Genomic DNA, 25,276 nt, shown 5'->3' with positions numbered 1-25,276 from the left:
AACCAAGGTTGCCAGGTGCACGGTGTTTCCTCCGACACATTGGTGCGGCTGGATTCCGGGTTGGATGCGCGCTGTGTTAAGAAGCAGCGGCTTGGTTGGGTTGTGTATCGGAGGCATGACTTTCAACCTTCGTCTCTCCCAAGCCCGTATGGGAGTTGTAGCGATGAGACAAGATAGTAGCTACTAAACAATTGGATACCACGAAATTGGGGAGAAAAAGGGGGTAATTTTTTTTTTTTACAAAAAAAAATAAACATGTTGGCTAGGTATTTCAACTCAGTATGGCAAGCATGAATGTTTGACTGAAAGTTTATGAAGCTGGTTTGAGCCACAGCTCGTAGCTACATGAAATCTAATCACATCATTGTTTTTGCGAGACAGTGTGATACCACCGTCTGTGCCACATCGGTTAGTGTGCACACCATTACATTGGCAACGCAAAAGAACATATAGGAAAGACGGACATTTAATGTGAGAGGCTCAGCGATCTTATGATTTTGAAAGTCGTGTAGTGTCCACCCGGCTCGCTGATCCTGTGGCTTCGAAAATGTGGGCGTGGAGTCAGTTTTTTCTGGAAGACTGCGAAGAGGAGTGGCGAGAGAGCAGGACTTCGGAAGCTCTGGACGCGAGGACACGCCCATCTACCCAGGGATATAAATCGCTACAGAACCCACTTGTGAAACCAAGCAGCTGCGCATTCTGAGGACACATGAACCGTTTTACCGGGGACGGTATTTGATTATGACATGAATTCGTTTTTACAATCATATGTTTTTCAAAATTCAAAAGGCACTTGCACATCTGACGAAGGCCATGAGGCCGATATGTAAAGCTTATTAAAGAGCAGTGATACTATCAAGAGCAGTGTGCGATTCTTCCACAATCATATGTTTAACAGGGGTGGGTGGTAGTGCGACGCAATGGGTTTGGACCAATGATAAACCCTGTTTTGCTGATGCTCTGTATTGGCCGAGAGTGGCCGAGAGGCTTTGAAGCCACCGGTTGGCCACATTGGCACCCCCCAGTTGGAACAATCCTGCATAGGAATGACATGTAATGTAGTGAAGTAAAAGTAGTCAAGAATATAAATAGTAAAGTAAAGTACAGATACCTAAAAAAAACTACTTCAAGTTGTACTTTAATGTATTTTTACTTACGTACTTTACACCACTGACATTGTGGTAGCATAATGAGGTTTTTATGTAAAATAGTTAGGCCTATGGCAATATCGAGTGTACCCACCTCTCTGTCAAAAGTCCTAAATCCGTCTTTCAAGAATGTGCTCGTGCCTGTTCATTGTGCGCGCATTGCTTTTTGGTTCGCATATCCTTATCAAACTCAGATGACTGTCAAAATGAATGTAGGCCTAATATAAATTGGAATGGACAATTACAAACGACTTTTATTATAAACGACCTCGAAAAAAACTTGCCCATGCATGGTTCATAAAATAAATATATTATTTTGGGTGGATATTCAAAGCTTTACAGAAACTGCAGAAAATATGTATCCCAATATGAGGGGTTAAATATTGCGACAATGAAGAAGAAAAACCCCAGCTTAAACTTGCAGACTGTTCCAACTTTTGCTAAATGTTTCCAGATGTTGATTGAAGCACTCGCGGGGTCCATTCTTGAATAGACTACATTTTAAATGCACAACTATGTAAACTACTCTGACGTAGAATACATTAAAACAATCATGGTTAATAGAAGGTCGGTAGGCCGATATATGACTGCGTGTAGATTCGCTGCCTCCTGAAGTTTACAGTTCCAATGCATCGGGTTAGACAGTGCACTTTAATTTCCCCCACAGCTTTCCCTGACTGACACGGAAGGTGGAATCCAGTTACATGTTTTTTCCTTGAGTGGGAGGATTTAGGAATCTTGCCAATATGTGACTGAAGCAATGGAACGCTGAGCAAGAAAAGTAACAATTACTGAACGTCGCAGTGAGAAAACTTTACTTTGAAAAAGGACAGCGCAACACGATCCAAATGGCAGAACAGGTAGGTCTACTATACCATTTTAATATCAACACTTGTCAAAACGTTGCACTTGAAGAGATGGTGTCTTTACTCATCTTAGAAGCAACTAATGGAGCATTCTTTTGGTGCATCGAATGGGGCATTATTTGGGGGATAACTTCCCCCACACTTTTAGGCGTCGTTCTGGTTATCTTTGGAAGTGGCACATATGTAGTTTAACCAAAATTCCATAGACATTATGCCATCCAATTTATATCATGACATATTCTATTAGATCATATTAAAATAGTCCAAGCCCTGTCTAAACCGGAGAGTTCTACTAAGCTATATAGCATTGTTTTAAGAAGGTCATACCCAAGGATCATTTTGTTATTTCATTTAGAATTTTTAGACCCCTTGAAGTATCAAAAAATTATATTAAAAAAATTGATGAAAAATTGTATTTGGCCTTACTGCTATTGGCCCATACAAACGCCTTGAATAACAGATTCACTGCATGGAACAACAGTCCCCAAAATATTATCAAAAGGAGTTTGTTCTTAAGTGTCTGTCGTACATCTTAGAGAGATATAAGAAAGATCAGGATTTTTTTTATACATGTATTTAACCCCTTATTTTTGGCACTAAATAGTCTCCTTAAATACTTCCATTCATTTTTTCAACTGGGGACCTTCAGACGAATCTTGTGAGGCCTGTGGGCATCCTAGAGCAAAACACAGAGGGGTCATATTAGTGTGTAGCCCAAACTGTTCGGATGCTACAGAGGATTTTGTGAGAAATCATGGGATGTCTCAGGGTCTGACAAACACCGCTCTAGCTCTGTCACCTTTTCACTGCAGATGTCTCGTGGTCTGACAAACACCGCTCTAGCTCTGTCACCTTTTCACTGCAGATGTCTCAGGGTCTGACAAACACTGCTCAAGCTCTGTCACCTTTTCACTGCAGATGCGGAAGTGCGTCAAAAGCGGCTGAAGTGGATTGAGACGTATCCAATGCAAAAAAAAACACACAAAAAATGGATATCTCTAGCACACGTAGAACAATGAGACAGATATTTCACCGGATGTATGAATGTGAAGCATCCACTTGGCTTTTCCACTCACTTCCAAATATGGTGGCGAGAGGAAGCCCAGTGGCCGGCAGTGGGAGAAGATTGAACGAGATGGATTTTGGCCGACATTCTGAAAACCTTCTCATCGATGAAACATTTGATCTCAATACAGTTTTCTGTTCCCTGTTTTCTGTTAGGAACATAGTGGACTATGTTTTGTAGACTTTACCCTTTGCAAAAGTAAAAAACAAGTTATTGCACACGCACACTTCCCAGAGTAAGCTTTCCCTAACTGAAATATGCAGATGTTTGCTAGAATGCGCCAATAGGATCTTGCTAGCTCGTGGTTGGCTCTGCCCACCTCTTTGCTTGTTCTGCCCACTATGACTAATTTGTTCCCATTGGAAATGATAGGCTTTGGTCTATCTTGGTTTAGTTATGAACTAAAATTGTCTCTAACTTAAACTGACAGATTTTGCTTTTGTATTTTTTATTCTGCTAATTCGATTTCCGTGGGGAGCGGACATCGAGTTAAATCCTATTGGCGCGTTTGCATATAGCCTACTTTACTTGCACTCTTGCCAGCTTAACGTGAGTTTATATAATTTCAATGCACTGATCAGTGTGCGTGCTTGGACAGCAGAGAATAATGGACAATGACAAATTAATCTAGGCCATATGTTGACTATGGAGCAAGAAGCTATTCTCAGTTGTGTCTGAGGCAGAGACTGTGTGGAAATGAAAAGCACTGGGAGTCAATCAGTCCCTTCTCATTCCATCCCCATGGCCTATGACACAGAGACCTTCTTTGGAGATAGACTACTGTGTGAGGGATGACAGCTCGACGAACAGAAAGACAGACAGACAGAATGAGATGCTCACTGTCGGCGAGCAAGCGCCTTACCATTGTTGCCTACTGTATCCATTTTGTGACATTTTTGGGCTGCAGTGAGCTATCTGTGGAAACATCATAAAATGGAGCACTGTAGTGGTAGCCTAGGCCTAGGGAGTAAGGCTTTTATTATTTTTTATATCCTACCCTGACAACTGAAACAACTACATTGTTTCTGGATGTTTCAATGAATTTGGTTTAGCGTTTAGGAGATAGGTAAATAGAGTTTGAAGTCACCACTGATTCCTCTCCCTGTTGCCCAAGGTTCTTGTGCATGCCCCAGGCACAGACTGGGACCAGAACTCGGCCATGGCATTTCTAACACACCGTCCCTTTGAGACCCCCACAACGGCTAATTTTTTCCCCTCAAGGCCCCCACACTGGTACACTTTTCCACTTGAGGCCTCCATTATTAGACAGATCATTTTGTGTGAAAAACTTAAGTTAGACAGGCCCAATGGGCAAAATATTGACCAGCCCATCTGGTATTTGCCCGAAATGCCAGATGGCCTGTCCCCCCCCAGCACACCCTGAAGATAAACAGTGACAGGGAGATCTGTCATAGCTACCCCAACCTGCAGGTATTTCATGTACATTCTCCATGTAGACAAGTTGTCTGAATTTTCCTTCCAATACCAGTAGGCCACTCAGTCTCTCATTACTTAAGCGTACTCCTCCCCACCCAAACCACACATCGCCCACATTTCAATAGCATGTTAAAATATCAATTTGTGACATAGCAAAATTCCTTTAGTTATTTAATGTGTGTGATTTAGGATAATAAAAATAAAAAAAGTAGTATGAAGAAAAACCTGTCAGCTACAATAGATTGTGTGTTTGGTTCTTGTTTTAGAGAGAGTATGGAATGATGTTCTTCACAATGACCAAACTAACCACTCTGTGTGACACAGATTCATATGCCACTGCAAAACATAACGTCTACTTTTGAACTTTTTTTTTTTAAGGTGACTTGCAACCTAGAAGTATAACGGTTCTTGTCGGAGTATAACTTTTCACTCAGCATATTATTTCTCACAATTTTTGGTTGACCACTCAGCCTTCCATGACAATGATACTGTGAATGGTGCGATACAAACACAAGTTAAACATCAGAGTGCCATCTTTGCGTAGACTTCGGACACGTGGAGGCATGCAAGATATGCACTTGAGGACGGATGTGAGTGTGTCTGAAAAAATGTTGGTATTTGGGACTAAATTGAGTGGAGGTCGGTACACTTTGGCAAAAACCTGGAGAGCCTGTCTCATGAATGTATTCATTTTCTTTCTTTCGTAATGATCTATTATAATAATAAACTTCACATAATAAACTTCAAAGGACTGTCAGAGGACGCTTTTTTTGTTGCTATATTATTTGATTCCCCCAATCTAACATGCTTTTTTCTCCACCTCTGGCGCAGCACTCAGACCTGGAAAATGCCATCAACACTTTGGTCACAGAGTTCCATGCCGCTGCGGCCAATAATGGTCCCACGCTCCAAGCCCAAGAGTTCAGAGGCCTCCTATCCTCCCAGCTGCCCAACTTAGTTACGGTACGTAAGCTGCAACGGCCGGCTAATTGGCTCCCGCCCTTCCCGGCCACACCCATTGAATCTACCAGTAAGGCGTGGCTCTGACTCTTACTACCCTCCCACTCAGCCCCAAACATACAGTACACTCGACCTCCTATGACTCCCAAACAAACACTCAGGAAAATCTTTGAGGCGTCAATGGCCAGGTTCGATGCAAATCCCAAATTTGCTGTAATATACTGTGTGCTCAGTCACCAATTGAGTTTTAAACATGCTTTACTTGAATCTGACACCTGCTTTATTTGAATCACTGAAAAGGATAAATGATCTTGCTTTGTCTTCATGTTGGAACTGGTTGCTTAGTTGTCTGAGGCCCAAGCCTGTGTTCCAGGACGAGTCTGAATTTACCAGAGGGTGACAAAGATAGCTATGCTTCTGAAAAAAACAGGAAAAGGCCTGTTCAAATACATGAGCAAGTGAGGAAGGTTCAAGGTTGTTTGCTCATCTAGATGGGGAAAAACAAACAGACAGATAAATAACAGTTTCCATTAGAAACAAAGTAGCAAGAAATATGTAATTGTAATATGACTCCTTGCACGAAGTCGACTTCATCCACCATAAACTCGACAACCAAGTAGAGTATTTCTGCAACACAATAGTTAGCCACAACAGCTAGGAAATATTTCTTCAACTGTTGAAGTAAATAATATGCTTAATTACCAAGTAAATATGTTTTTCATTACATCCAGTCTTACACTTATATAAAACCAGAATCTATTTAAAAGAAAAAGTAATGATCACATCATTCAAATGGGATTCCATTGCAAACAGCTCTTTATATTGTCTCAGCTGTAGAGCAGCATTCAGGCCAGGAAATATTTTCCCAAATGAATTTCCTATTGTTTCCAGCAGACAGAAAGATCCACAGTGTTTGCATCTGCCTGGCTGACAGCTTTATACAATTTCAGAATGAAATTACTGTAGATAAGATTGGCTACCCAGATACTAATGTTGATTACCTCATGAATACCAAACAAACGTTGCTACAGTTGTCAGAAGTTTACATACACTTTACATACACAGAAGTTTACATTCACGTTTTTCAACCACACCACAAATTTCTTGTTAACAAACTATAGTTTTGGCAAGTCGGTTAGGACATCTACTTTGTGCACGACAGTAATTTTTCCAACAATTGTTCACACACAGATTATTTCACTTATTTCACTGTATCACAATTCCAGTGTGTCAGAAATGTACATACACTAAGTTGACTGTGCCTTCAAACAGCTTGGAAAATTCCAGAAAATGATGTCATTATGGCTTTAGAAGCTTCTGATAGGCTAATTGACATCATTTGAGACACTTGGAGGTGTACCTGTGGATGTACCTGTGTACCTGTGGATGTATTTCAAGTCCTACCTTCAAACGCAGTGCCTTTTTGCTTGAAATCGTGGAAACATTTTAAAAAATCAGCCAAGACCTCAGAAAATAATTTGTAGACCTCCACACGTCTGGTTAAAAAAAAAAAGCTATTTAAAAACACCTGAGGGTACCACTTTCCTCTGATATATTGAAGCAACATCTCAAGACATCAGTCAGGTTGTTAAAGCTTGGTCGCAAATGGCTCTTCCAAATGGACAATGACCCCAAGCATACTTCCAAAGTTGTGGCAAAATGGCTTAAGGACAACAAAGTCAAGGTATTGGAGTGGCCATCACAAAGCCTTGACCTCAATCATATAGAACATTTGTGGGCAGAACTGAACAAGCATGTGTGAGCATGTGTGAGCAACGAGGCCTACAAACCTGACTCAGTTACACCAGCTCTGTCAGGAGGAATGGGCCAACTTATTGTGGGAAGCTTGTGGTAGGCTACCCAAAACGTTTGACCCAAGTTAAACAATTTAAAGGCAATGCTACCAAATACTAATTGAGTGTATGTAAACTTCTGACCCACTGGGAATGTGCTGAAAGAAATAAAAGCTTAAATAAATAAATCTCTCTAATATCATTCTGATATTTCACATTCTTAAAATAAAGTGGTGATCCTAGCTGACCTAAGACAGGGAATTTTTACTTGGATTAAATGTCAGGAATTGTGAAAAACTGAGTTTAAATTTGGCGAAGGTGTATGTAAACTTCCGACTTCAACTGTATATGCAAATACCGATACAAATGAACATGTTCCTTGAACAAGAGCCATGGATCTGTAACCACTAGAGGTTAGCAAAGCCTGAAACATATGTTAGTTCGTTGACAAAGTATACTCATGATGTTTATTCAGCTGCATACAGTACATTTGAAAAGAGGCCAATAGTGAATTATGAAGTCAAACATGTTGACTGGAGTTATTCAGCTGAATTATTGATACAAGAATTACCGCTGAAGATATTAGTTCTGTTAAGAATATCACCTACCAAGTAATGTAAGGCACCAATGTTATACGCTCAAAAGTATAATGGACTAATTGCTAACTTCCTGCTAATTCATGTCTATGCATGATTACCTAATTGCTTAATTAACTGGTTAGTAATTTAAATACCGTGTACATATAGTGAAGAGTTGTTTTTGTGCTCCCTCCCCCAGACTGGAGCGTCAGAGCAGGGCCTGGGCGAGGTGATGAGACAAATGGGTGTGATGGACGGCGAGGGAATCACCTTCAACCACTTCTGGAGGTTGATCCAGTCACTGGCCACCACACAGCATGGTCTACTCTGCAGCGAGGAGGTGTCCAAGTGCTCCTGTGTGCTTCTGTGAAGGCCATGCCTTCTGACGGTGGTGTGAGCTAGGGGGAACCAGACAGCCTTATAGTATGCTACCCAGTGTCAGTACCCCTTCTCACCACACTGCTCCCATCCAACCCTGGACACTCACATATTCCTCACCCCTTCCACTACAGGCCTCTTATGTACATTCTCCATGCTTGATAGTGCTCCATGTCAGCAGTGTTCATCTCTTTGTTCTATGCCACTTGGTTTACAGGATTTTTTTTGTACTGCCTTAGAGTTATCGGTGGTGTTGTTTCCATCCAAATATCCCTTCTATTGAAATATCCCCATTCTCAAACCTTGAAAGACTTTCCTACAGCCCTACTACCAGTCTAACCACTACAAATAATCCTTAGATGACATATGACCCAAAGTGAAATCAGAAAGCCATGTGCAAGGTTTAGGTGCCAGACAATGAAAACATGTATCTACACACGGCAGTACACGTTAGTGGAAAGCTCATTTGAGCCACCAGTTGTCCACATACAGTACTGGTGTTGCAGATTGCCCATAGCATGTTTCTTAAAACAATGTTTTCCACCACTGTGGTATTGCAGTTTTGTATTTATATTTTCTAATTCTCTTTATTCTGGCCCATGTGATAACATACTAAAACATGACAAGAAATGATATAATAAAGATCAAAAGAAATTGCAACAATGGTGAACTCCGTTATTTGCATTTATTTTTGTTGAATTATTACTGAAATCATTAATCAACATATTACCCACCGACAGATACGCATTTTCCGAAATACATTTAGTGATGAAACAAAAAAAAGAATCATAGACATATTTCAGTGTATTAACTAGAAGGTGAATGGTTGTCACCACTATACAGCTGTCACGCCCTGGCCATAGAGAGGCTTTTATTCCCTATTTTGGTTAGGCCAGGGTGTGACTAGTGTGGGCATTCTAGTGTCTTTATTTCTATGTTTTTCATTTCTTTGTTTTTGGCCGAGTGTGATTCCCAATCAGAGGCAGCTGTCTATCGTTGTCTCTGATTGGGAATCATACTTAGGTAGCCTTTTCCCCACCTGTGTTTTGTGGGTAGTTGTTTTCGGTTTAGTGTCTGCACCTGACAGAACTGTTTCGTTTGGTTCAACTTTGTTATTTTGTTGCGGTGTTCAGTTTTATTACAAATCATGAACGCCTACCACGCTGCACCTTGGTCTCCTTCTTCATCCGACAACAGCTGTAACAACAGCACACATATTGTATTCAGTGTGTAATTGTTACACTCTTACCACAGTGTTATAATTTAGGCTAACTAAGTATATTGGGAAAATGGCACCTATTACACATTTTCATTCAACCTATGAACATCACTCTGTCTAATTAATCTGTTTATTTTAAATTGTTCAATGGCAATGTCTTATCTAAACGTTCAGTTTGTAGATTTGCGTTCTTCCATGACAGCTATTAGAACGCATTATTTTTGCATGAGTGCTATCAATTCCAGTGAATCCCTGTACGGAGAATGCCATTCTAAAATTCTGAACTACCACTCTGAAACCCCAATGCTAAGATCAATGGTATCTTCCTAAATCAGCAATATAGTTTCACAGTCACACTATGCTTCACAATTATTCAAATAACCAAGCCAACCCAGCTACTTACTTACTTGATTAGGCCTTTGGATACCTTACGGAACATAGCCAACCCAGCAACTTCATCTTATTGTAGAACTGTACTCAATGGATAAACCCCCAGATGGATGAATATTTAAAAGATAGTACAGAAATCAACCTTTGAAATTATTGTACATTTTTGTGTGAATGATCGTGTACCAATATTAACTAGAACCACTGTAACAACGATTACAATTTTGTAATCTCCTTGAATAGGGTTTAGGTCATCTAGCAGCCATGTTCCATCCTCATGCTCTGCATCCTCTTGCATTCCCCGAAATAATTCAAAAGATGAAAACACGTATTTATTCATGACCTTACCACGTCCAGGCCAAGGGTCGTCTCCTACCATTGGGTGGTTGTAACAAATTCTCTTCTGGTGACTGCTATCAGCACCTCACAACCTTGAGCTGCACACTCCACTCCCCATCCCCCCAGGACCGGAGCCTGCAAGTCTAGACACTACCAAAAACCTGCCTCTCAAACTCTCTCTGACCTGAATGACCTGTGCCCTGATAGGTTCCTACAGAGGTTACTAAGGGGCTGGATATCTGTCTATCCTCTTGACTCTGCAGGTCACGCAATTACTTGCAGTCTCCCAATATTTGCAGTCTCCCTGCAAGTGGCAGAGAGCAACATCTGTCTATGCCTATCAACTACTGGACTCACTCATATCTCTGGATTTGTGGGATGGAGTGCGTGCCCAAAAACCATCCCCATGTACATTCCTATATTCATCTTCATCTGTGTGTGGTTAAAGTTCCTGTGTGTGTTAACTCTTGGGCTGCTCTTATTCCCCTCTAACCGGTCATCCCCAACAAAGGCTGTCAGAACCTTGCGACCGGACCACCTTGCATGCGATAACATTCCTGAGGAAGAGCGAGAAGGTGCGAAAGTTTCGGCCGGATGCAGAGAACATGGCAGCTGTGAAGTAGTGGCCCCAGCGCTCGCAGTCCCGGATACATTGATGCGGCTGGAACATCTGGTGGCAGAAGTTGTTAAATTCGGATGCCTTGAGGCCCTGTCTACGCTCTCAGAGGGAATAGTGCTCCTTCTGGTCCCGGAAAACATCAGTGAATTTCTCAATTTCTTCCAGATGGTTAGAATGAATGTACTAGAAGGTTGTCCCATGCACCTTGAATGCAGTCGTTCAGAACGTAATACAAGTCAAAAACTGTCATCCCTGGAGTTGTACCTGTTTTCCACCAGCAGATTGAGAATGGTGGTGAGATGCTTGATGGGAATGTCTCCCATGGGTTTGTGGTCAGTCAGCCACACGGGCGTGAGGTTCCCCTGGTTGTACACTGGGACGTAATCTGGAGCGTGCCTTATTTCATTCTCCTCAAAGAACAGGCTCCATGTCAGCCCCTCTAGACAGTCAATGGAGGTGTACTTATTACGCAAGTCTGCTGAGACAAACATTTGAGTGTAGGTCGGCCATTCTAAAGTCTGTATGTATAGGGCGTGCCCCTGGTAGTTGGGAATGACCTCTCCTCTTTACTTTATTGACTTTATTGTCCCCATGGGGAAATTTTGAGGCAGTGTCATGCATACATTTAAAGTGGGGTTTTAAATACAAAACAAATTGACAACTTTCATAACAGTTTCATACTAATAAAAAGAGACTAGCCTGCTGTCCTTACTGGGTCGATAGGAACATTAGCCAGAGCTGTTTAGGAGGGATATGACACAAATTATTGTCTAGTTCTGTTTTTCCTACCGAGCTGTGCCCTATACCTGCACGCAGAGGGGAGTAGTTCAAAGTCCGGGTACAGGGGGTGGCTTGGGTCTAAATTTATTTTGTGAGCCTGACCTTAAAGATCTCATCTAGAAATCAGAAACTTTCTGTCCAAAAATTATGCAGAAAAATTAATCCATGCTTTTGTTACTTCTAAGTTAGACTACTGCAATGCTCTACTTTCTGGCTACCCGGATAAAGCACTAAATAAACTTCAGTTAGTGCTAAATACGGCTGCTAGAATCCTGACTAGAACCAAAAAATGTGATCATATTACTCCAGTGCTAGCCTCCCTACACTGGCTTCCTGTTAAGGCAAGGGCTGATTTTAATGTTTTACTGCTAACCTACAAAGCATTACATGGGCTTGCTCCTACCTATCTTTCCGAATTGGTCCTGCCGTACATACCTACACGTACGCTACGTTCACAAGACGCAGGCCTCCTAATTGTCCCTAGAATTTCTAAGCAAACAGCTGGAGGCAGGGCTTTCTCCTACAGAGCTCCATTTTTATGGAGTGGTCTGCCTACCCATGTGAGAGACGCAGACTCGGTCTCAATCTTTAAGTCTCTACTGAAGACTCATCTCTTCAGTAGGTCATATGATTGAGTGTAGTCTGGCCCAAGAGTGTGAAGGTGAACGGAAAGGCTCTGGAGCAACGAACCGCCCTTGCTGTCTCTGCCTGGCCTGGTTCCCCTCTCTCCACTGGTATTCTCTGCCTCTAACCCTATTACAGGGGCTGAGTCACTGGCTTACTGGTGCTCTTCCTTGCCGTCCCACTTGAGTGGGTTGAGTCACTGACGTGATCTTCCTGTCTGGGTTGGCGCCCCCCCCTTGGGTTGTGCCGTGGAGGAGACCTTTGTGGGCTATACTCGGCCTTGTCTCAGGATGGTAAGTTGGTGGTTGAAGATATCCCTCTAGTGATGTGGGGGCTGTGCTTTGGAAAAGTGGGTAGGGTTATATCCTGCCTGTTTGGCCCTGTCCGGGGGTATCATCGGATGGGGCCACAGTGTCTCCTGACCCCTCCTGTCTCAGCCTCCAGTATTTATGCTGCAGTCGTTTATGTGTCGGGGGGCAAGGGTCAGTCTGTTATATCTGGAGTACTTCTCCTGGCTTATCCGGGGTCCTGTGTGAATTTAAGTATGCTCTCTCTAATTCTCTCTTTATTTCTTTCTCTCTCTCGGAGGACCTGAGCCATAGGACCATGCCTCAGGACTACCTGGCATGATGACTCCTTGCTGTCCCCAGTCCACCTGGCCGTGCTGCTGCTCCAGTTTCAACTTTTCTGCCTGCGGCTATGGAACCCTGACCTGTTCACCGGACGTGCTACCTGTCCCAGACCTGCTGTTTTCAGACAGCAGGAGCGGTAGAGATACTCTTAATGATCGGCTATAAAAAGCCAACTGACATTTACTCCTGAGGTGCTGACTTGTTGCACCCTCGACAACTACTGTGATTATTATTATTTGACCATGCTGGTCATTTATGAACATTTGAACATCTTGGCCATGTTCTGTTATAATCTCCACCCGGCACTGCCAGAAGAGGACTGGCCACCCCTCATAGCCTGGTTCCTCTCTAGGTTTCTTCCTAGGTTTTGGCCTTTCTAGGGAGTTTTTCCTAGCCACCGTGCTTCTACACCTGCATTGCTTGCTGTTTGGGGTTTTTGGCTGGGTGTCTGTACAGCACTTTGAGATATCAGCTGATATAAGAAGGGCTATATAAATAAATTTGATTTGATCTAGGCTTTTCTGTTTGACTCCAAGTACCTTGCTTGCTGTGGTGATAATCCTTCTCAGCATATTTTCCTGGTTGATAGTGGCATCGCCAAACCAAAAAACAATACAAAAAGTTGAAATACTCTCAATGAAACAGAGGCAGTATAATTAACATTAAAAGATCCCAGCTTTTTGGGAAAGTAGTCTCTGTTGACTCTTTTTGTAGGTCAGGTCTGTACATTTATGCAACTGAAACTTATTGTTCAAGAGGTCACCCAGATATTTGTATTCCTCTATAATCTCTATGTTCTGACCTCTGATAGATGTTGCAGAGGTAGGTGTTGTACACTTCCTGAAGTCTATGCACATCTCTTTGGTCTTGTTGATATTGAGGACCAAGTGTGATTTGTCACACTACTCTACAAAGTAATTTAGGACCGGGCCATGGTGTTCCTTGTCATCATGCAACAGGCTGATCAAGGCAGTGTCATCAGCAAACTTAACGAGGTGTCTGTCAGGATGTGAACTAGTACAACTATTAGTGTACAAGATGTACAGGAGTGGGGACAAAACACATCCTTGAGGGGAGCCTGTGTTGGTGGTGCGTATTTCCGACACGTGGGGACCTAGTTTGACCCGCTGTGTCAGGAAGTCCAACAGCCACAAAACCAGCCCCTAATCTAAGGATAAGTCCCTAATGAGTCTCTGTGCCAGAATGTAAGGTTGGATTGTGTTGAAGGCAAAAGAAAAGTCAACAAACAGAACCTTGACATTGGATTTGGCACCCTCTAGATGTCTATAGACCACGTTGAGGAAAGTAAGAATGGCATCATCAACTCCTCTGGTGGGCTGATAGGCAAACTGAAATGGGTCAAGGAGCTTCTGGGTGATGCTGAAAATGACTTTTCACAATTTTCTCAAAGCATTTTATTACTAAGGATTTCAAGGCGACAGGGCGGTAGTCATTCACCACAGAGGGATGAGATGCTTTAGGAATGGGTATAATTATTGAGTTTTTCCACAATACTGGCATGTGTTTCTGGTCAAGTGAGGATTGGAAAATGTCTGTAAAAACACCAGCCAGTTGTTCAGCACAGTGCTTTAACACATGTCCACTTATTTTGTCTGGGCCTGGGCTTTAGTGTCCGTTACACCCCCTGAGCAACTTCAAAACATCAGCCTGTTTAACATCAACCCTCTCAAACATTTGTAATGATGCTTCCATTTGTTTTACCTCTGACACAATGTCGTCAGATTCAAATCTTGAGAAGAAAACATTCAGTTCATTAGCCATGTTCTGGCCCTCATGTCTCTCAAGGTCAGCTTTGGATTTTCCTCTGCCTATGTGGGAGGCACTAGCCATGGATTTAATCCCTTGCCAGGCCACCCTTGAGTTTCCTGAGGAGAGGGTCCTCTCTACCCTTTGCTTGTATGCACCCCTGGAGACCAAATACCTCCCACATGGTACAGTCAAAACACACCCCTGGAGACCAAATACCTTCCACATAGTACAGTAAAATACCTCCCATATAGTACAGTCAAAACACCCCTGGAGACCAAATACCTCCCACATAGTACAGTCAAAACACCCCTGGAGACCAAATACCTCCCACATAGTACAGTAAAATACCTCCCACATAGTACAGTCAAAACACCCCTGGAGACCAAATACCTCCCACATAGTACAGTCAAAACACCCCTGGAGACCAAATACCTCCCACATAAAACAGTCAAAACACCCCTGGAGACCAAATACCTCCCACATAGTACAGTAAAATACCTCCCACATCCTACAGTCAAAACACCCCTGGAGACCAAATACCTCCCACATAGTAGTCAAAACCCCCCTGGAGACCAAATAGCTCCCACATAGTACAGTCAAAACACCCTTGGAGACAAGTGATACTGTTGTCGTTCCAGATCTGGACAGTTTTAAATGTAAGTTTCTCCCTCTCCAGGAGCAGACAGTAGGTTAGCCTGAGGTAGACAACATTGTGGTCTGATGTCCACAGGGTAGGTCTGGTGGTGGCAGAGTAAGCATTTGGTATGGTTCCATAGCACATATCAAGAGCCTTATTTTTCCTAGTGTGACATTTCACATACTGGTGGTACATGCGCAGGACCTTGTACAAAGTACAGTTGTTAAAATCCCCCAAAATACATTTGGGTGTGTCGGGGGAGATAGATTCCAGTTTCTGTGAGAGATTATAAATAATCTCTGATGCTTTTGCTATATTAGCTTTTGGTTGAACGTACACAACAGTAAAAAACTATTGGGTCAACTCACGGTGCAGATAGTAGGGTCGCAGTAACACAGACAGCAGTTCGATGTCGGGGGTACAGCTCCCGCCGTGATGTTCCCTGTGACGGTCAAATCAGGGTCCACTCTGACCAGTGTGAAGCCGACCGGCTCCACTTCCCTAACTGGGCCTCTAGCCAAGTCTCAGTAAACGCCAGCAAAGAGGCCTCCTGGTATTTGTGTTGGAAGCGCAGATTCGCTGACAGCTCATCCGCTTTCCACCTCAGTGACTTGGCATTGGTGGGTAAAGGTCTTTGTTTTATTTGTCTGATTCCCCTGTGTTTTCCATGTTTGCATTTGGGTTTTATAATCCACTCGCAGACAAGCAGGGATTAGATAGGCCATTGGGATATCCATTGGGTTTGTGTTTGAGTTGCATTTTAGTAGGAACTTTCTGCTGTATTGGATTCTGCTGCCAGCAGCATTTTCCTAATTTAGTCCGTTTGTAGAGTATGTACATGATCAACAAGATCAGTCCAACACCCCACCACTGTAAAACCATTGTTGACCGATGGTTTACAAAGTGTACAAATTAAAAACATTTAAAAACACAACCCCCCCACCACCACTCTGGTCAGCAGGTTACCTTTCTTGTCCAGCTGGGCGATGACTTTCTTGCTGCCGTCTTTGTGCCTCAAGACCCCCTCCTCTCTGGTCACCTTCTCTCCGTTGGGGCTGACGGATACTGCTGAGCTCTCCATGTTTTGGTCTCCATGTTGATATGAGCTCTTGTAGCAGCCACTCCGCAAACTGGAGGTCCTTTCGTAGCGCACAGCCCGCCAGGCTGAGAGTGTGCAGATGCCTATCATCTGTCTTCATGGCCTCCACGACTTTGGCAAGTTCCTCTGGCCCATAACTCCCTCGTCTGGCCACCCCAACACTGCCATGACCCACCAGTACCACACGTCTGTCTGGTTAACAGGTATGAGAGCCCCTGAGGAGTGTAAAGACAGAGACAAACCTCTAACAGCCATGTTTTTACTTTCACCACCCAAATGAGTCACTTAGCTTCTGGTCGAACAAAGGGACCAAATTATTTTCAAATCACCATCACAGTACTTTCTTACTATAATATGGCTACCACTGACATTTCCAAACAGTCACCACTGTTACTTAGACATGATAAGGGCTTTCATGGGTCACAACATGGCACTGCACAGACTTTCTCAGGCTCGACATGATCATGTAAATCAGCACTGGATCTAGCACCATTTGAGGATGTTAGGAGGAGGAGGAGACGAGGGCTGTGGTCCAAACACTTAAAAGACACACTCGTCCACTTACCCTTACCCTTGCCTTATGCCCTTGGGGGAATCCCTTTTGCCACCTTGGAGGGTGGTCCAAATGATTAGCCAAGCAAGGGAAGTTTGCAGTGTTGTTTTTAGTCGGCTTTGCGAGTGTACAATTATACTCACACCGGGGCCTGAAACTCCCCATAATAAAATTTGCCACGATTGTACATCCGCAAAGAAAGGTCAGCAAAAACTTTAAAAAAGCAACAACGGAGAAGTCAACATACAAGTGTAAGTAAAGATGAATGTAAATCTGTTAGAAATTGTGCTACTAATGCATGATGGCACAAACACGCCTCGTAAAAAGTACATTGGTTTTTGTTTGGTTATCTTTTGAAAATTGTAGAAATAAAATGATTTTCCTTCTTCAGAAGTTCCAACTAGGCAGGCTAACGTTAGTTAGCTAATTAATTTGCTAGCTATCATACAGTATGCATATATTAATCATTATAAATTTAATATAAGTAGACATGCACAAATAATTGACTGTAGAGCATATAAAAGCACCCACAAGCAACCGGTGGCTGAAAACACAATCATTGCGGGATGAATGGGTGACGAATTTCTGGCCAAGGGTGATCCATTTAAAAATCCTTCCTTCCTCCCTCGCCCCTTGCCCTGCAAGTGTATACTCATCAGATGTCATGATACGTAATAATAAGTGTCCACTTACTTTGACAATAAATCATGTTACACAATTTAAATAACTACCTTCAACACGAATGTTGAAATAATTCTGGCCAACAGAATATATATATATATATATATATATATATATATATATATACACACAGTGGGGAGAACAAGTATTTGATACACTGCCGATTTTGCAGGTTTTCCTACTTACAAAGCATGTGGAGGTCTGTAATTTTTTATCATAGGTACACTTCAACTGTGAGAGATGGAATCTAAAACAAAAATCCAGAAAATCACATTGTATGATTTTTAAGTAACTCGAGTCAGGTTTGTAGGCCTCGTTGCTCGCACATGCTTTTTCAGTTCTGCCTACAAATCTTCTATAGAATTGAGGTCAGGGCTTTGTGATGGCCACTCCAATACCTTGACTTTGTTGTCCTTAAGTCATTTTGCCACAACTTCGGAAGTGTGATTGGGGTCATTGTCCATTTGGAAGACCCATTTGCGACCAAGCTTTAACTTCCTGACTGATGTCTTGATGCTGCTTCAATATATCCACATAATGTTGTCCTCATGGTGCCATCTATTTTGTGAAGTGCACCAGTCCCTCCTTCAGAAAAGCACCCCCACAACATGATACTGCCACCCTCATGCTTCACGGTTGGGATGGTGTTCTTTGGCTTGCAAGCCTACCCCTTTTTCCTCCAAACATAACAATGGTCATTACAGCCAAACTGTTCTATTTTTGTTTCATCAGACCAGAGGACATTTCTCCAAAAAGTACGATCTTTGTCCCCGTGTGCAGTTGCAAAACGTAGTCTGGCTTTTTTATGGCGGTTTTGGAGTAGTGGCTTCTTCCTTGCTGAACGGCCTTTCAGGTTATGTTGATATAGGACTCGTTTTACTGTGGATATATCCAAGATGGCGTAGCAGTCAGACGTCTTTGTCCTGTCTTGTCCCATGTGTATATATCTTTTTCTTTGCATTCTTTTAAATATTTTTTTCCTAAACCTCAACTTCAAAATACTCTCCTGCAACCCGCCTCACCCAATGTGGTGTGGATTTGTATATAAGTATTTCTACTTACCTCCGAACTGGAATACCTCAACTGAAGCTAGCTAGCTAACTAGCTACCAGCTATCAGTCAGCTAACCACTGCTAGCTGTCATCAGCTAACCTTTAGCTCGGAAAGCTCTCACCAGTTCGTACAACGCGTTTCAAACCAGAGCATACCGGACCTATTTTTCTCTCCATATCCCCAAATTCCTACCACAAACTCTGGGCTCACTCCTGGGCTACAATATCCGGACCCCTTCTACTGCCGGTACGGGGAACGGAACCACGCCCATCCTCTACGACTGGAACACCGACATAATCTGCCCGAGGATTCCAACAGGCCCCTCTGGTGCGATGTCCGCTGAAGGCCCATTCTGCTAACCTGCTAGCTACCTAGAGCTACTTGAAACCCTACTAATTCCACGTCTGATCTATCGACGTCACCGCACGAAGAGGCAAAAACAGACTTACCCCCATCGTGACGTCCCCCATAGGCTAACTTGCTAGCCCCGGTCTGCTAACTGCTAGCTTGCCTGCCCCGGTCTGCTAACTGCTAGCTTGCCTGCACCGTTCTGCTAACTGCTAGCTTGCTAACCCGGTCTGCTAACTGCTAGCCCCTACTAACTGCTTGCTTGCTAACCCGGTCTGCTAACTGCTAGCTTGTTTACCCCCGGCCTACTAACTGTTAGCGTGTTAGCATTGGCCTGCTAACTGTTTGAATCGCCATGTCCCCAGTCAGCCCAACCACTCACTGGACCCATATGTTCACTTGGCTACGCATGCCTCTCTCTAATATCAATATGCCTTGTCCATTACTGTCCTGGTTAGTGATTACTGTCTTATTTCACTGTAGAGCCTCGAGCCCTGCTCAATATGCCTTAACCAACCATGTTGTTCCACCTCCTACATATGCGATGACATCACCTGGTTTAAACGCCTCTAGAGACTATATCTCTCTCATCATTCATTACTCAATGCCTAGGTTTACCTCCAGTGTACTCGCATCCTACCTTACCTTTGTCTGTACACTATGCCTTGAATCTATGCTATCGTGCCCAGAAACCAGCTCCTTTTACTCTCTGTTCTGAACGTGCTAGACGGCCAGTTCGTACCCTTAGCCGTACCTTTATCCAACTTCTCCTCTGGTGATGTAGAGGTTAATCCAGGTCCTGCAGTGCCTAGCTCCACTCCCACTCCCCAGGTGCTCTCATTTGTTGACTTCTGTAACCGTAAAAGCCTTGGTTTCATGCATGTTAACATAAAAAGCCTACTCCTTAAGTTTGTTTTACTCACTGCTTCAGCATACTCTGCCAAGCCGGATGTCTTAGCCGTGTCTGAATCCTGGTTTAGGAAAACCACCAAAAAGAGCTCGTGCAACTAGGTGACCTAAACTGGGACATGCTTAACACCCCGGCCATCCTACAATCCAAGCTTGATGCCATCAATCTCACACGAATGATCAATTAACCTACCAGGTACAACTCCAAATCCGTAAACACGTGCACCCTCATAGATGTCATCCTAACTAACTCGCCCTCCAAATACTCTGCTGTTTTCAATCAAGATCTCAGCGATCACTGCCTCATTGCCTGCGACCAAACGACCACCCCTCATCACTGTCAAACGCTCCCTAAAACACTTCTGCGAGCATGCCTTTCTAATTGACCTGGCCGGGGTATCCTGGAATGACATTGACCTCATCCCGTCAGTAGATGATGCCTGGCTATTCTTTAAAAGTGCCTTCCTCGCCATCTTAAATAAGCATGCTCCATTCAAAAAATGTAGAACGAGGAATAGATATAGTCCTTGGTTCACTCCAGACCTGTCTGCCCTTGACCAGCACAAAAACATCCTGTGGCGTTCTGCATTAGCATCGAATAGCCCCCGTGATATGCAACTTTTCAAGGAAGTTAGGAACACATATACTCAGGCAGTTAGGAAAGCATATACTCAGGCAGTTAGGAAAGCTAAGCCTAGCTTTAGGCTAGCTTTTTCAAACAGAAATGTGCATCCTGTTGTACTAACTCAAAAAAGTTCTGGGACACTATAAAGTCCATGGAGAATAAGAGCACCTCCTCCCAGCTGCCCACTGCTCTGAGGCTAGGAGGCTAACACTGTCACCACCGATAAATCCACTATAATTGAGAATTTCAATAAGCATTTCTCTACGGCTGGCCATGCTTTCCACCTGGCTACCCCTAACCCGGTCAACTGCCCGGCACCCTCCACAGCAATCCGCCAAAGCCCCCACCATTTCTCCTTCACCCAAATCCAGATAGCTGATGTTCTGAAGGAGCTGCAAAATCTGGACCCCTACAAATCAGCCAGGCTAGACAATCTGGACCCTCTCTTTCTAAAATTATCTGCTGAAATTGTTGCAACCCCTATTACTAGCCTGTTCAACCTCTCTTTTGTATCGTCTGAGATTCCCAGATTGGAAAGCTGCCGCGGTCATCCCCCTCTTCAAAGGGGGTGACACTCTAGACCCAAACTGCTACAGACCTATATCTATCCTACCCTGTCTTTCTAAGGTCTTTGAATGCCAAGTTAACAAACAGATTACCGACCATTTCGAATCCCACCGTACCTTCTCTGATCTGAAATCTGGTTTCAGAGCTGGTCATGGGTGCACCTCAGCTACGCTCAAGGTTCTAAACGACATCGTAACCACCATCGATAAGAGACATTACTGTGCAGCCGTATTCATCGACCTGGCCAAGGCTTTCGACTCTGTCAATCACCACATTCTTATTGGCAGACTCGACAGCCTTGGTTTCTCAAATGATTGCCTCGCCTGGTTTACCAACTACTTCTCAGACAGAGGTCATTGTGTCAAATCGGAGGGCCTGTTGTCCAGCCCTCTGGCAGTCTCTATGGAGGTGCCACAGGGTTCAATCCTCGGGCCGACTCTCTTCTCTGTATACAACAATGAGGTTGCTTTTGCTGCTGGTGATTCTCTGATACACCTCTATGCAAACGACACCATTTTGTATACTTCTGGCCCCTCTTTGGAAACTGTGTTAACTAACCTCCAGACGAGCTTCAATGTCATACAACTCTCCTTCCGTGGCCTCCAACTGCTCTTAAACGCAAGTAAAACTAATTGCATGCTATTCAACCGATCACTGCCCGCAACTACTGGCCCGTCCAGCATCACTGCTCTGGATGGTCCTGACTTAGAATATGTGGACAACTACAAATAACTAGGTGTCTGGTTAGACTGTAAAATTTCCTTCCAGACTCACATTAAGCATCTCCAATCCAAAATTAAATCTAGTCGGCTTCCTATATAACAACAAAGCATCCTTCACTCATGCTGCCAAACATACCCTCGTAAAACTGACCATCCTACCGATCCTCGACTTTGGTGATGTCATCTATAAAATAGCCTCCAACACTCTACTCAACCAACTGAATGCAGTCTGTCACAGTGCTGGAGCTGTGCTTTGGGTCATTGTCCTGTTGTAGGAGGAAATTGGCTCCAATTAAGTGCCGTCTTCAGGGTATGGCATGGCGTTGCAAAATGGAGTGATAGCCTTCCTTCTTCAAGATCCCTTTTACCCTGTACAAATCTCCCACTTTACCACCACTAAAGCACCCTCAGATCATCACATTGCCTCCACCATGCTTGACAGGCGGCGTCAAGCAATCCTCCAGCATATTTTCATTTTTTCTGCGTCTCACGAATGTTCTTCTTTGTGATCCAAACACCTCAAACTTATATTTGTCTGTCCCTAACACTTTTTTACAATCTTCCTCTGTCTGGTGTCTGTGTTATTTTGCCCATCTTAATATTTTATTTTTCTTGGCCAGTCTGAGTATTGTTTTTTCTTTTCTTTTCAACTCTGCCTAGAAGGTCAGCATCCCGGAGTCACCTCTTCACTGTTGAGGGTTGAGACTGGTGTTTTGCGAGTACTATTTAATTAAGCTGCCAATTGAGGACTTGTGAGGCGTCTGTTTCTCAAACTAGACACTAATGTAACTATTCTTTTGCTCAGTTGTGCACTGGGGCCTTCCACTCCTCTTTCTATTCTGGTTAGAGCCCGTTTGCGCTGTTCTGTGAAGGGTACACAGCATTGTACCAGATCTTCAGTTTATTGAATGGAATAGCCTCCATTTCTCAGAACAAGAATAGACTGACGAGTTTCAGGAGAAAGTTATTCGTTTCTGGACATTTTGAGCCTGTAATCAAACCCACAAATGCTGATGCTCCAGATACTCAGCTAGTCTAAAGGCCAGTTTTATTGCTTCTTTAATCAGAACAACAGTTTTCAGATGTGCTAACATAATTGCAAAATGGTTTTGTAATGATCAATTAGCCTTTGAAAATTATCAACTTGGATTAGCTAACACAACGTGCCATTGGAACACAGGAGTGATGGTTGCTGATAATGGGCCTCTGTACGCCTATGTAGATATTGCATTAAAAAATCTGCCGTTTCCAGCTACAATAGTCATTTACAACATTAACAATGTCTACACTGTATCTCTGATCAATTTGATGTTATTTAATGGCCCAACAATTTGCATTTCTTTCAAAAACAAGGACATTTCTAAGTGGCCCCAAACTTTTGAACGGTAGTGTACATACAGGTTCAATATTATGTGCATTTATAAATTATTAATAGCTGCAGGTAAATAGTGGCTCACTATTTAGCAAGCACTGACTGGCTAGCTCACTATTTTGACCAATGTTTTATAACCCATTTAATAATGGTTTATAATGCATCTACAAATGATTAAATAACCATTATTAACGTCATACAAACGGTTTAGAAACCATTTACAAATGAAACCATATTGTAAAGTGTTACTCATTTTACTCATAAATGTAATTTCTTATACATTCCAAGACACTCCCTAGAGTACCAAATATGATTTGTTTTTATTAAGGTTAGGTATATGCTTTTGTCTTATTTATATAAGAACATTCCAACCTGGTTTAGCATGATCTATTCCATTATGGCATGTTTCCACTATTTGTATTATTTGCATGACTTTCATTGAGAGACTTTTTTTTAAGGCAAACCGCTAATTCCACTTTGTGGCTAATCCTTATTGTAGCTAGCTTCACATGGGTGGGTCCGACCACCATTAATCAAGTAAGAACTGTCTTATAAATTAGGGTTATTTTAGATGATAACTAGCTAGATAGGTGGGTCCGACCTAGCTAGTTATCTAAAATAACCCTAATTTATAAGACAGTTCTTACTTGATTAATGGTGGTCGGACCCACCTATGTGAAGCTATCCACAATAAGGATTAGCCACAACAGTGGAATTTGCTGTTCGCCTTCAAAATACAAGTATCTCATTGAAAGTGATGGAAATTAATACAAATAGTGGAATCATGCCATAATGGAATAGATCATGCTAAACGAGGTTGGAATATTCCTGTATAAATTCAACAAAATACAATTTGTTTATTTGACAAGAATCTGTTTTCATTACACTTGATATATTATACTTTAGAATTGCATTTGTATTTTATTTAGCCAGGTAAACTAGTTGATAACAAGTTCTCATTTACAACTGCGACCTGGCCAAGATAGAGCAAAGCAGTGCGACACAAACAACTGCACAGAGTTACACAAGGAATAAAAAAGCTTACAGTCAATAACACAATAGAAAAAAATAGAAAGTCTATATACAGTGTGTGCAAATGGCGTGAGGAGGTAAAGGCAATAAATAGGCCATAGTAGCGTTGGGGGCATATTTAACTGTACAGCCTTACCTGTGGATTTTGGATCAATGACATGGGGTATCAGTCTACTCAGTGACAGCGAGAGAACAATAGCGTCGTAGCTCTTATTGCGGGACTCTGAAACCATTGTGAATTGAGACATTTATTGTACTATTCCAGAGAATAAAAATGACAGCGTGGATGTTTTGGAGCCTGATAACTATTGAGGACTTTGGGAAAGGCATTTGGGTGCTAAGTATTTAATTATTTATTTTATTTAACTCGGCAAGTCAGTTAAGAACAAATTCTTATTACAATGAAAGCCTACCGGGCAACAGTGGGTTAACTGCCTTGTTCAAGGACAGAACAGATGTTTACCTTGTTAGCTCGGGAATTCAAACCAGCAACCTTTAGGTTACTGGCCCAACACTCTAACCACTAGGCTAATTTACCTGCCACCCCGAGTAGACTGTTACCCAATCCTTAGTGCAATATGAACGTCAATACGCACAATAGGCTAACTGGGGAGGTGATTTCCCACAGTCAAAGTCCCGCAATATGAGCTACGAAAGGTCAAACGCAAATTCCACTTTGTGGCTAATCCTTATTGTGGCTAGCTTCACAACACATAACCCCGTCCGGTCAAGCATACCAGACAGATGAAGCTAGCTGGATGCTCATAACGTTAGCTTTGGGCAACAAACAGGGTAGCTGGCTAGCTGGTTGTTTCAATAGGATAACAACAAGTGGCTACCTAGCTAATACTTGCTCACATGGATTCCTAAATTATTGAAAATTACTGCAATTTCTACTGGTCATTGTTTTCAGGCTGGTTTCATTTGTGCTAGCTATGTACCAAGCTAAAGCTAGCTACTCCATAAGTTGCTAATAACGCCTGTATCAAATATATTTGTAAACATTGTTTATCTTGCTCGTTTGATTCTGATCTAATTTCAAATGCTCACACAGACGTTTTCCCTTTCAGTCGAACGAATAA

At 42.7% G+C, this 25,276-nt stretch overlaps 1 protein-coding gene across 1 annotated transcript in view; it reads left to right on the top strand.

Moving 5' to 3' along the window:
• The first annotated feature begins 1,655 nt into the window (after window positions 1-1,655).
• thap7 (THAP domain containing 7) overlaps window positions 1,656-25,276 on the top strand; it is a 32,516-nt gene continuing 8,895 nt past the window's right edge. The window contains exons 1-3 of the mRNA XM_052472076.1: window positions 1,656-2,008; window positions 5,349-5,480; window positions 9,118-9,123. Of these exons, the coding sequence (XP_052328036.1) occupies window positions 1,997-2,008; window positions 5,349-5,480; window positions 9,118-9,123 (150 nt within the window). The 5' untranslated portion in view covers window positions 1,656-1,996. The remainder of the gene's footprint in view (window positions 2,009-5,348; window positions 5,481-9,117; window positions 9,124-25,276) is intronic.

This window comes from Oncorhynchus keta, chromosome 20 (assembly GCF_023373465.1).
Source record: "Oncorhynchus keta strain PuntledgeMale-10-30-2019 chromosome 20, Oket_V2, whole genome shotgun sequence".
In the NCBI taxonomy this organism is placed as follows: domain Eukaryota; kingdom Metazoa; phylum Chordata; class Actinopteri; order Salmoniformes; family Salmonidae; genus Oncorhynchus; species Oncorhynchus keta.
The sequence above is the reverse complement of the archived record's forward strand: the minus strand, read 5'-3'. Positions and strand labels throughout refer to the sequence as shown.